The 13,316-nt window shown below is 41.3% G+C and overlaps 1 protein-coding gene across 1 annotated transcript in view; it reads left to right on the top strand.

Annotated features, from left to right (window-relative positions):
• Nucleotides 1–12,053, top strand: part of LOC133224559 (uncharacterized) — an 89,208-nt gene extending 77,155 nt beyond the window's left edge. The window contains exons 62-72 of the mRNA XM_061376117.1: nt 809–901; nt 1,162–1,366; nt 2,307–2,494; nt 3,210–3,307; nt 3,686–3,867; nt 4,890–5,092; nt 5,568–5,757; nt 6,405–6,514; nt 7,986–8,099; nt 8,498–8,637; nt 11,479–12,053. Of these exons, the coding sequence (XP_061232101.1) occupies nt 809–901; nt 1,162–1,366; nt 2,307–2,494; nt 3,210–3,307; nt 3,686–3,867; nt 4,890–5,092; nt 5,568–5,757; nt 6,405–6,514; nt 7,986–8,099; nt 8,498–8,637; nt 11,479–11,494 (1,539 nt within the window). The 3' untranslated portion in view covers nt 11,495–12,053. The remainder of the gene's footprint in view (nt 1–808; nt 902–1,161; nt 1,367–2,306; nt 2,495–3,209; nt 3,308–3,685; nt 3,868–4,889; nt 5,093–5,567; nt 5,758–6,404; nt 6,515–7,985; nt 8,100–8,497; nt 8,638–11,478) is intronic.
• The last annotated feature ends 1,263 nt before the right edge of the window (nt 12,054–13,316 follow it).

Here is a 13,316-nt window from a genome sequence, read left to right on the forward strand (position 1 = left end):
GGTGAGTAACCAGGCACGTAGGGGAATTATGCAATTTTTAAGCTCATAGTAACATTATTTTTTCACTTTGGTGTGAAAACATACCATGGTGAGAATTAAAAAGTTCAGCCATACCTAGAAAGCACAGAAAATATGGGACCCTCTCCTAAAGGGTGTATCTATCCTTTGAAGAGGGTAAGTAAAGCAAGAGCAGTAGTAATGTGCCAGGGCTGCTCAGCACAGAATCATAGAATAGTTAGGGTTGGAAAGGACCTTAAGATCATCTACTTTCAACCCTCCTGCCATGGGCAGGGACACCTCCCACTAAACTGTGCCACACAAGTCCAACTTGGCCCTGAACACCACCAGGGATGGAGCATTCACAACTTCCCTGGGCAACCCATTCCAGTGCCTCACCACCCTTATAGTAAAGAACTTCTTCCTTATATCCAATCTAAACTTCCCCTGTTTAAGTTTTAACCCGTTACCCCTTGTCCTGTCACTACAGTCCCTAATGAATAGTCCTTCTCCAGCATCCTTACAGCCCTGCTTCAGCGTGTTGGTTACAAAACTAAGATTACAGTTCCTGAACGTGCTTTTACTCCTAATAGGGTTTCACATACTCTGCTTGGAGGACATTTTTTGGCTTTTCATCCTTACACTCTTCTGTTCCCATTTCTAACCCATTGTAACCAGAAGCTGTTTCCCCTGAGAAATGGAAGGCCACTGTGGATCTTTGCTGACATTTAAACTAGTACAAACTTTGATTTGGACTCAGGACAAGCAATTCTAAATCATAAATTCAAGGGGTTTATTCATATTTTCACAGTACAAACTTAATGAAATTGGGAGCCTTCTGAAAGCCAAACTGGTGGAGAAGATAAAGAAGTTTGAGGGATATATGTGGAGATTCAGGAGCTCAGTAAGTGTCTGTACATCATCTGGGAAAGCACCATGAAATGTCCCTGCATTATTATTAAAAAGGATACTAGTTGCAGTTGTTTTGTTTTGCTTAAACATTTAAATGGTCCCTCCTGTGCAATTCACACATAGACTGAAAGTGTTTTTCATGGTAAAGATCCTGTATCTCTGCGCCACCACCATGGGCTTCAGAATTGCCTTGGAATGGAGTCAAAACTTTGCTTGTGATCACAATGTAATGTGATAATTCTTCTTTTTTAGGTGCAGCAAGTTGATTTTCTGTCAGAAGCAGCTGGCTGGCCCTCCATAGCCTTGCAAAAGGTAGTGGGATTACTCCACAGTGTGGGTAGAGCTGTTGCCCAGGTGTGGAAGCAAAGTGGAATTGGGCATATACTGAGAAGCAAACTCCCACTTTACCTGGATAAAATTCAAGACATCGTCCAGCAAATGCAGAATGAATTGCAAAGTAAGCAAAACCATGCAAAGCAAGGAGAATAAGGACAATGTCAGTGCAGGGCAAAACAAACTTGAGTATAAAAGATGCTGAACAGCACAAATGTTTCTATTTTGATCTAACAAAAAGTGCCAACCTTGGCTTTTAGTTTACAGAGTGGAAGCCTTGATGCAATAAGCTGTAAGTAAGCTCACTGTGAGCACTGTTGTAATGAAATAATTGAAAAAGCATTCCCTTGGACACAGGAGTCTGGGTCAGTCAAATGAGAACAGAGCCCTGATTCCTAATCTGAAGCCTTTCTGCTAACAGTTCCCTGCAAGCATTTCCTCCTAAAGGGCTGCTCATACCCATCCTTCAGTTTTGGATGCTTGTCCTAATCTGATTTCACTTGAACTGTTTTTTCTATGTCTATCCAGCAGCCGCTAATTCACTGTTGGGCTGGTCTATAGCCCGACACTTTTCATTATGAAGAAATATGGTCAGCTGTAACGGGCAGAGAGAACCCTCAGTTCTGACAAGGTTAAAACCTCACTCCACTTACCTCTAGATGCTTTCCACTCCAAAGTGAGGTTTAGCTGATACCCCGTATGTGGAATCAGTTGTGACCAAACTGTTTAGTTTTTCCTCCAGCAGATGCAGGTTGATCTGTGTAATTCTAATGGTGGTGTATTGCAAAGCACATGTTACATTTATTTTGGAAAGCAGCAGTGTATTTGTAGGGCGTATGAGTGGACTGGGGTTACAGCTAAATGCGTGTTTCAGGGTGTTTTTTAATACTGTGTCCACACACAGAGCTGTGAAAGGTGCCTGCCATGAAACCCAAGCTGCCCGTGCTGTTCTTCGGTGTCCCTCCTTCACTATGCCGGAAGCTGTGGGGAAACAAACACACTCTGAAACAGCTATTTTGTAACATATTCCCTAAGTAATGCTTCATCCCACCCTTTTGCTACAGACCCACTAGCAACTTTGAAGGATGCCTACTACGATGTAACCTTAAAACCACTGGATGCAGTTTGGCAAGAGAAGACAGAGGAGTACATGAAGAAAATCCAGGCTTTTTTACCCAAGATAGTAAAAGATGTTTGGATAATGGAACCAATTCAGGTGGCACTGAAGGCTGTGAAAGCGGGCTTGGACATGGTTGGTACAAGTCAATTCTCAATTTTTAATGGCTTGAAAGACAAGGCCTACAAATTCAAGTCTCAGCTTTGAATTTTAGCTATACTAAATTAGTTACATGTTTTTATTTACAGAGATAGTGTGGTTATCATGCTACATAATAGGCTTGTGCTTGTTCCTGAAATGTAGTGTGGTTATCTTGCTACACAACAGGCTTGCGCTTATTCCTGAAATCCTTGTCCTGCTTTGAAAGCAGTACTTTTCCAGCTAGAGGAGAGGGTGTTGTACTAGTTTTGGTTGAAATCACAGCACTGGTAATCTTTCATGCATGTAGCTTTTGCTGTTCTACCATAGAAGGGAGGAATTGTGATTCCAAGTAGTAATGTACAAAAAGTTTAGGCTCGTCTAGTTGAAGAGCATGAAGGGTACATCATGACACCAATTTATATTAACAAAGATACCAACCCGCTACTGAAGCACATTAACTTAATGAAGTATTGGTATACTTTAAATAATGTTATTTTAGGAATTTTTTATTTCTGCCCATTATTTGTTGCAGTAATGACTAGTATCTGTCTTCTGGATATTAACCTCTAAATGACAAGATGCCAGGCAGGTTACAAATGCAAGAGAGACTGAAGTGCTATTTCACTGACCACTGATTTAAAACTCATTATCCAGTACTGACCCTGCCCTGAAGCCGGTTTTATAATCTCCCTTTCTGGCTCTCCAATAGACTACACAGCAGATCCTCAGGTGGGCAGAGGCCGTGTTTTCTAGAGCTGTGAGCAAGATCCGGAAGCCCTTACTCAACCTGTACAGTTTCTCAGCCAGGTAAGTGGTGGTTTTGCAGGATCCCTGCTGCTGGGTACCATTGTAAATGGCTGTGTGCACAGGTGGTCTTCATAGCAGCATGTATGCTGGGGGCTGGGGACTATCTGACTCTTCTTTGGGCATATGGCATCACACCATAATGGGTTTTTTTGTAGGCTACCAGGATGGGCTGTACTTCAGAAGAAGTGACTCAGCAGTAAACAGAATGGCAGTAGCTATGATAACTGCCTTATCTGGCACGGTGTATCTTTGGTTTTGCCATTCTAACCAGACTGCAGTTCTTACGAATATTTCACTTCCACTTTTCTAATAATAAAGCAACTGCATTTCATCAGCTTAGCAGCTAAGAACATACACTGTTTTGTTTGTATTCTGCAGGAACTGTTCGGTGGCAGTAAAACTGCCAGTACTTCCTAAAGCTGGATCCCTGGATCTGGGAAATATCACTCATTATCTCATTGAAGAAAAGCTAATGAGGCCTCTCCAAGACCTCTACAATATTAATATAGTTGCAGAGTATTATAGATTCAAACGGAGGATGCTGGAGAGTCCCTTTGAATGTAAGCCCTTTCAAAGTGCTGCTTTGGTTTGTAACTGAATCTATGTCCATTTAGTTCCAAATCCTACAAAACATATTTGGAATAGCAGTTTACATAGACACAGCTGCTAATTATTAATTTTCCTATGAACTTGATACATAGACTTTCTTGTAAACCAGTAATTGTACATGTAACAGCAACTCTGGGTAAAGCCGACATGCGGCAAACACTCCTTTACTTAATATTCTTGCTAATTTTGCAACTCTACACTTCTTCCTCTTGAGACCAACAGTCAGCAGGTGGCATTTATCTGCCTTATCAATATCCTCGTGAGTTCACATTGCGGTTCAGTGCCTGCCATACCTGCTGGCCCTGGAGGCTGTGTCCAGACTTGACATCACTTCTGTTGGCTCTAGTATGAAAAAGCTCAGCGCTACCAAAACTTGAGAGACAGCATTACCTGAAAAAGCATTGCTAAATGCTTAAAGACTGTATTAACAGTCCCAGCTATCCCTTAGATAATGGCTTTTCCAGAAAGAGCCAGTTCTATTGGCTTCCTTCCAGCAGGCAGACTCAATGGAGGGCACTCAAAATAGGTCCTAATGACCACATCATCTGAGTGATATATCAAGCTGATTTCCTGGGTTGCTACTCTGCTGCTCTGGTTGGGTACTTGTTTTGAGACAGTTAAAATAGTCTTGCTGTTTTTTGCATAGGAATGTATACTGTGTATGGGGAGGGGAACAGGGACAGACTCACAAATACAGCTATCAAGTAACATGACTGTAGATCAAGATGACCTTTGAATCCTAATTCATGTTTCTCAAAGTTTTAGGACACTTGAGTGGATCCATAATGAAAAAGAAGTTATTAGATTGGTTCCTTTCAGGAGAAATTTTTGTTGCAGAGTAACTTGTAACTAATGAAAAAGTAATAACAGCTTAAGCCAGAAGCTCTTTGTGTTGGAGTATGCAGGTAGTAGCACAGTACTTACTGTTCTGCAGAAAAATCACTGATGCTGCTTCTGAAATGTCGTTTTCTAGATCACGCTATGTTAATGGGGACAAAGCATCTTATGACTTTTGATGGCAAAATTTATGATTTGGCATCAAAGTGCAGTGTACTTCTTGCCAAGGATTTTGTTCACAATACTTTCACTGTAATACTAAATGAGGAAACTGGTAACTCAAGATCCCTGTATGTGGAGATGAACCAGACCGTGATCAGCATCTCCCCAAGACTGAAGGTAGGAGGGGAAAGTCAAACATTCTAGACCAGAGATTATCATAAACCAACCAACAAAAAAAAAGTCTTCAAAATATTAATGCTCAAGACACAGATCAGAACAGCTGGCAGATGTAAGTGCTAGAAAGCAACTGCTTTTTAATCAGGAAATAATTCCCGCGAACAAAACCAGTTTTAACTCCAGGGTTGCCTCTTTGCTTTCTGGGTACTTAAATAAGAGAGGCTCACTGAACTTCTCGGCTTTCTTCTTACTTCAGTGACAGCTACAAAGGGCTGGAGAGCACACTGGGCCCCGGCTTCAGTGTACCTGGCAGGAGTTGTGCTTTCCTACTCTTGAAAAGTTTAACTCAACCCCATTCTTATTCCCCAGCTCTGGGCTGAGCAAAGCTGACCCCACCTGCAAAACCAGGCTGAGCTTGCCAGGCACTGACCCTGCCCTGTAATGAACTGGAAATTGTGTTTTCATGTTGAAACAGGTATCCAAGATGTACAACTTCTCCTTTATGGATGAGAACTGCCAAGCACTGGATCAGTCCCTTGAAAAGAATACCATTAATTCAAGGAGAGAAACCAACAAAATAGAAGTGTCCAATCAGAAAGGAGTTTCTGTCTCTTGTGACTTCCAGTATGATCTCTGCACTGTCACTCTGGCTGGCTGGCATCATGGTGAGTATCAATCCCAGAGCTTTGCCAGTTTTAGTCATTTTTTCTCTCTCTGAACATCACCACCTGCAGTACCAGCACATGGGTCATCTTTCACTTCTTTTTTCCCCCTCCTTGTGTATACACACCCTGGAAATGGCCCTAAGCATTCCCAGTTATTACCAAGTAAAGCACAGTATGTATCATGCCACTAAGAACAGAAAGTGCTCTCGGAGGTTTCTGTTATGTTGGTGCACTGAAGCAGACAGAAACAGGGGGAAGATTGAATGCAGCCAGCGCAGGCCCAGGCCCTGTCTGAGATTCAAACCTGCAAGAGCATGAAAGAGGGAGGTTTGAAAGCTTCCAGGGTTTTTGTTATACTTGGAATACATTTCTATCCCATTGCCTCACACTATTCTAGAACTCAGACCCCTGAGATTAGAAGAGAATGCATATGATGCTTTGATCTGGTCATGAGAAGCAAAATAAGAGGTAACAAACAAGATGGCAGTGCAGTTGGAGTAAAATCCATAAGGGATGCCTGGGCATGTGTTCCCTCTTCTGCATTACAGCTGAGCTCTACTGCAGAATAATCAGAGCCCTGGGACAGCTTCTAAATTGTTCCTACACCTACTTGTGACAACTACTGATTGAATCCAATTTCATTCCAGGCATCTCAGCTGGGCTTTTTGGTACCAATGACAATGAAGCTGCAAATGAATGGATCCTTCCTAATGGTTCCGTCACTGACGACGTGCAGGAGTTCACACAGAGCTGGCAGGTAATGAGGGAAGGGATGCTCCCAGTGCAGCTTACTAGCAGTGCTGGAGCACAAATGCCAACATCCCACATGCTGGTTTTGCTTAGATGAACTAAAGCTAGATAGTGAAAACAGAGCATACTGTGTGTAGTTTGTTTTCCTGAGTTTAACCAGGGTAACAATTGCACATAGTTGCTAAAACAGTGAAAGATTCCTTGTAGATGGGCGTTGCGCATTTTTGGTTTAAGTAGTTAAGGAAAAAATAGAGGCTGCCTCTGTTACTAGAAGACACTGATGTGCAGGTGTACATGGCTATTTGTGAATACCACTGACCTAACAAAGCAGTCTTCGTGTGCTCTCAAGCCACATTGACAGGATCCTCTAAATCCTTCAAGCCTCATTTTTAGAATCTATTACAAAAAAAAAAAAAAAAAAAGAAAAAGAAAAAAGAAACCAGCATCTTATTACCACTATGATTCTGTGGCACTTCCCTGTACCTTCTCTCACCAGAGGTCTGGGCTCTGGGCACAGAAACTACTAATTTCAGCTTTCTGTTAGGACTTTACTGTAAAGAAGAGTTTTGCTTTGAGTGTTTGTACTTTTCCTTGCTGAGATAACTGCTCATGAGTTTGTTAATAATGGGGTGGGATCATGACATGACAGACTTGGCATAATTTTCTTCATTGCTACAAATATTAACTTTAATATACTCATGAAAATGCCACCATCTAGTGCAAAACTACCACAGACAATTAACTAAACCCAATAATCAATTAAAAGCAACACATAAGACACTGTCATAAACAAGCTGGGAAGTCACGTATGTCCTTCTCTAAGTGGTATAATGGCTGTGCTCACACTATTGATTCGGACATTTCTGTGTACTGCCCAGGATTTGTAGATGTCTCTGGCTGACCTCTGGGCTGTCTCTAGTCATATCCTGCTCAGAAAAAAAATAAATGGACTGACTTGCCAATACTGTACTGCTATCATACAGCATCAAAGCAATGGCCAGAAATACAAACATGCCAAGTCAGGAGTTCCTGGAAAGTCTCAGGAACTTTTCTGAAGCAGGAGGATGAGATGACACTGTGGAAATACCCAGTCTAAATGGGCAGTGTATTCAGCTGTGCTGGTAAAATGGAGCTTGCAAAAACCCATCCTGACCAGAAGCTTTAGCACAATTATACATGATACAGAAAGTGAAACATAGTCAGGTTATATCTGGCATGCATCAAAGTCTGGAATAGCAGCAGTCACCCCACACTGCTGGAGCCACCCAGCACCCAGCTCTGAGCACAGACTGTCAGCTCACTCCCAGAGGCTTTGTAATATGCCTTTGGCACCCACTGACCTTACCAGTGCTACCAGAGCAGCCGCTGTACAAAGTGAGGTTAACAAGGAGACCATCTCCCACTGGAAATGTGAAGAAATCACAGCACACTGATGTTTAAAAAACAAACAACTAGCTCAAGTGATTCTGTTTCTCCAGGTAAACACATGCAGGCTTGTACAGAAGAAAGCAGAGCCGTGTCCAAATAAGCAAAAAGCCTGTAAAGTGTTTTTTGAGGAACCACGTTCAGTTCTTAGGAACTGCTTCAGAGTTGTAAGTATAACTCCAGCAACCTGTACACCAGATGCCACACTTCCAAGGGGTACACATAAGTATTGCAAGGATATAGGAATTTAGTTACAGATAACTTTTAGAAATAATCAGAACAACAATTCAGACAGAAAATGAAAAAAGGTGTTATGTCACCATAGCATACATTGACATCCATGAGGTAGTGGCATGGCTTTGCAGTGCTCTAGCATACAGGTCTGGAATTGGCAGTACAGGTCAACCACTTGATATTGGGAAGAGACTAAAGGTTTGCAATAGTCCCTATCGGAGTGGGGGGAGGGATGACACAAATCAAACTCCCCTTTCAGTTTCCCTGGAGGTGTGTGCCCAGAGTGCCATCTCCACACAGCACTTCCTCTAACAACAACTTTGTGTTAAAGGTGGACCCTGCACCATTCTACAGCATGTGCACTTATGACTCCTGTGGATCACATGAGGTGAAGGCTGCCTGCAGATTAGCAGCAGCTTTTGTTCACTTGTGCAACCAAAACTTTGTGCCTGTAGAAATTCCTCCTCAGTGGTAAGTTTAATTTCCTTTCATCCAGAACATGCTGGCTGCATTGCTCCAATAACTTACACGTTATTCAAGAGCACATGAGAGGAAAAAAAACACTAGTGAATCTGACTGTGGGTTCGAGCAAAAATGAACTTACTCCTGGAATTATTCCTCTTGCTTCTTGTCTACCTCCTCCTTCTTGCTGCTCTCTCAGAAGTGCACCACAGCCCATCAATGCCTACTCCCACTGCCTTGCTTATTGCCTCCTCACTCCATGCAGGAGGCAGGACACTGGCCAAGGATGGTGTGACTGTCCCCAGGTGTTCCACTGCTCAGATACTGGTTTTATTTCAATTTTCTGTCTGAATAATGCATTTGGACCCCCATTAACAATAATACAATTATATGGAGACATACTCAGTGACCTGGTTTTGTACTTTTCAATGAAATTATCTATCTTTAAACTTAACCTATGATTTCAAGATTATCAGTACTTGTATTTAATGCAGCTGTCACCTGGGTAACATCTTCCAGGAATCTGTTTGAAAATACACAGAAAGCTGAAAAGAGCACTAGTACTGGCTTGAAAATTTTGGCGTTATTAACCTTGCCCATTTCTGGTGTTACTAAGTTAGTTATGGATCCTTACATTGATGCAGAAACCAGACTAGGAAACTTACTCTCTAAAGGAAATGTGTGCTGCTGAATGCACCTGTATTACTTGGGAAGTACAGCATTTTGCGAAAACTATTCTTCTTGTGTAAAGAAAAGTCCTATGTTAGTCTCCAGCCCCAGCATACCTGTTAGTAGTAAAATTTATTCCCCTCATTTTCCTCAGAGCTACCACAGCTGCTGCACACTGCAGCTGGATAGTTGCCATTTCCAGTATGTGTTACTGTACTCCAGTCCAGTTTGGCTGCTATGGAGTGTCAGTCCCAAAGGGACAAAACCCTATCTTTGCTAGAGCACCACGGTAACCTGTGTGAGACACCTTACAGCTTCAGGATGGATGTTTGTTGGGTGTTTTATGTATTACATATAGTCACTAATCTGCACTCTACATCTTGCCTACACATTTTTTTATTAAGTGCTGCCTCCATTGGCTATTCTGCATATACTACCTTCTTTGAATTCTGCTATTTACTGACTACAAATTGCTATATAAATAATAACTGAACTATGATAACTTGTAACCCTTCAATGATACAGGCTATTCACATCTTGCTGTCTTGAGACAGTCAAAACTTACTTTTTTATTCATCTGCATTCTGTTACTCCTTAGTTTAGACCAAATAAAAGGACAGAGCTTCTCTGAAATTTGCTACGTTTGTATATTTTCACTCAATGAGCACATGAAAGGAAACACACTTACAAATTACTGTCATACTAGTTACCGATTCACCTGCCCAAGTAATAACTTCAGATGTAATCACATTTTTCCAGGGCTGCAATGGAAACGTTCAAAGTAAATAACTGAATCATGCAGAAGAGCCCGTTACGCTTTTGCTTGAATGAAGCACTAACTTCCATGCTGCATCTCCTGGTGTGGCTTAGTAATGAGAAACAGGGTGGAGTTTTTAATATATGCAATAAAATGTTACTCATTTGCTTTTGTAAACTCACTACTACCTCAAAAGAGTTCCTTGACTACAGACAGTTGTGATATGCTTAAAAAAATACATATTTGCAAGTATTTGTTGAATTGTCACCCAGTAAGGGAAGGAATAACTATCACATAGTTGTAGATGATTGTGTTACCAATAAATTAAAAACCTAGAATTAGAACAGCAAGTATGTACATTAGTGCCTCACAAGCATAGACTTACCTATGCAGTACTAATTCCACTTGTCCTTATCTGCCTTATGTATTCAGGTCAGTCAGTGTGTAAGCAGTAGGCGACCATGAAATTTCTGGGTGGTATCTTATAGGCAGTAAGTGGTTTTAGCTCCAATTGTTTATATAAACTCTTCAACATTTAAATAGAAATTCTGTTAATATGAGCCTGCATATTCAATTGGAACCAGAGGTTTAGAATGGCTCAGTAGCCAAAAGACTTGAAGTCCTCTGGTTTACATTGCCCCGTTTCTGAGAAAAGGGATTGAAATTGCAGTAATCACAAGCTCAGATAACAACAGGAACATACTATTAAACAAGCAACGTGCACTGGGGATGTACACATGAATAAACATACCGAAGAAATACTTCTTCTCTATTTAGCTTGTTTTATGTGTCCAGTTTTGGACACCATGATTTAGTTGTGAAATAGTTGATAGAAGTCCAGAGGTCTCTGTGGGGGCAAAACGAAGGGCTGACAAAGGATATGATTTAAGTCTTCAAATATGTAAACACAGTAAAGAGAAGGAAGTGCCACAGCACAGACTGCAGCAGCGGAGCATTAGGTCTGATACTGTGAAAGCATTTGCAATGGCCAGGCTGGTTACGCATTGTAACTGACAGCTGGCCAAGGTCAGGAGAGCAGAAGAGAACATTTTGGTCACAAACAGCTACCACTGCTTTCTAGAAACCCTGTCTTGTCAAGGATCTGCTTAGCTGAACTAGTCAAAGCCCATAAACCTTAGCAGTAATGCTGCTCTCTTCCTCCTAAAAGTGAATTTATCATCAAACATAAAGAAAGAACCATACATCTTTATTTCAGTTTACTGTAGCTAAACCAGTATCTAAACTGCTAGGGTACTTTTCCCCATAGCTTCTTTATAATGTCATAAATATATTTGATGCTATTTTCCCCCTTCATAGATCTCTTGTAATTCACCATAGTAACAGCCTGTATTACATGTCACTTGTTTCTTCCCATCCTTCAACTACTAACTCTTTAACTGGATTTCATCTCCTTTTCATTTCAGTTTGAGCCAGTTCTGAATGGCAGATACCAGCCCTGAAGATGGAAGAACCCTTTTAGCACCCAGAATAATCTACCTTAATAACTGATTAAGGTAGACAAGCTAGAAGCAATAGTAGGGAGACCAGTAAAAGTGGGAATGAATTTGTGTTAGGACTATGAGTATAATGGAGCATATGTAGTCTAGAAAGAAAGCTTTTCACCCAGAAACACCTGGGGTAAGAGGAATGATTTCAGTACAGTGACAGAAACTGGACATAAGATTATCAGTTACTTGAATAAAAAATCTCCCATTCAGTGACAAAGGTGCCTCTTGACAAGCCTTGAACCACAGCAGGAATATGTGTAAAGATGACCAAAGGTCTCTGCCAGCGCAGACTGGTACAAGTGGGCTCCTCTGTGAGGGCAGCATGTCAGCTCTGAGCTGGGCAGAAATGCTGACTTCCTTTTTCTCCAGAACTGTAACTCAGCTACCCAGTAAATTCTGGAGGAAGTGCCCTTTTTCTAGGGAAGTGCCCCAGCACCCGAGAAGGCTAAGCAAGAAGTAAGATGGTTAAATAAATAACTGAAAGCTTTTAATGATTTTCTCATTTCTGTGCTGGTTGATTTTTCCCTTATTACCATGTACATTGTTAAATGAGAACCAGCCTTCTTGGTATCTGTTAATCAGTTTCACAGTCTCCCTTTGTGTCTTGAGAACCAACCCCCTTCTCAGAAACCAGTTTACATGTTGGAAGGGGTGACCAATACGTATCCTGTCCACAGAGTAGTCTTAAGGTGCTACAGATTGATGTGTGAAAGTGTCTCCCTGTTAAATTACTTCCGATAGTGTAGGTCTGTTGATTAAAAAAAAAAAAGCATTACATTTTCTCCACACAGTACCAGAAACACAATTATTCCTTAGTAAATAGTGATGCTTCAGAATCCTTCAGATGTCTTTGCATAATATCCAACCATTAAAATCATTGTTAATAAACTTTTGAGATGGTTATTTTTATGCCGCAGTTTGTTTTTACTGATTATTCAGAGTAAGTTGTACTGTTCTACAGGGTTGGAACTGGCTGGGTTTAAATGCCTCCTAGTTCACAAAGTAGCAGATGCCCTCAGGTACCCTGACTGTGCTACTTTCAACTGCAATCGCTTCCTCAAGGGTGACACTGTAGTTTTACACAAATGCAAGTAAAACATGATTCTAACACGGGTCAGGAAAAATTCCTACAAGTGGTAGGAGATGCTGCTGTAAAAACATGGTAGAAATGAGGCCCTCCTGTGTAATGATTTTGTAACTGCTTACTTAGAGAGACGTTTTATAAAGAAGCCAAAATTGTATGCAATATTTCTGAAAGTTAAAAAGTATTTATACCAGTTAATTAAAAAAACCTCATAATTTTCTCCCCAGTCACTTAATGTGTGCTGAGCACACCAAACGCCTTTGAAAAAATACTGAGATGACAGCTACAGGAACAAAATACAATGTCAACAAGTAGAGCAAAAGATCTAGAATAGCTTTACTTTTCGACTAAGGGCAGTGCAGTCAGGGATACAGCAATACAGAAAAGAAACTGTTTAAACTGTATTAGCTGTAGACTGCAACACTGGGGTAGGTGCAGATAAGGGGTTCCCTAGAAGCCGCATATAAAGAAGCCATTTAACCACCAGTGAACATACTGAGCTACAGCCATTGATAGGTATCTCTCAGCTGTTCCCAGGTCATGCAACTGCATGGTTTGTGTACAGATACTGACGAGGAAGGCAAGCACTCGTACTGGCCCTCCAACCCACACCTGGTGCCCATGAAGGGCAGCAGAAGCCTTGTCAGCATGGGGTGCAGGTTGGTGCACA

Source organism: Neopsephotus bourkii, unplaced genomic scaffold (assembly GCF_033783945.1).
Source record: "Neopsephotus bourkii isolate Nb327-2 ecotype Australia unplaced genomic scaffold, CSIRO-AGI_Nbou_v1 NB_1706, whole genome shotgun sequence".
In the NCBI taxonomy this organism is placed as follows: Eukaryota; Metazoa; Chordata; class Aves; order Psittaciformes; family Psittacidae; genus Neopsephotus; species Neopsephotus bourkii.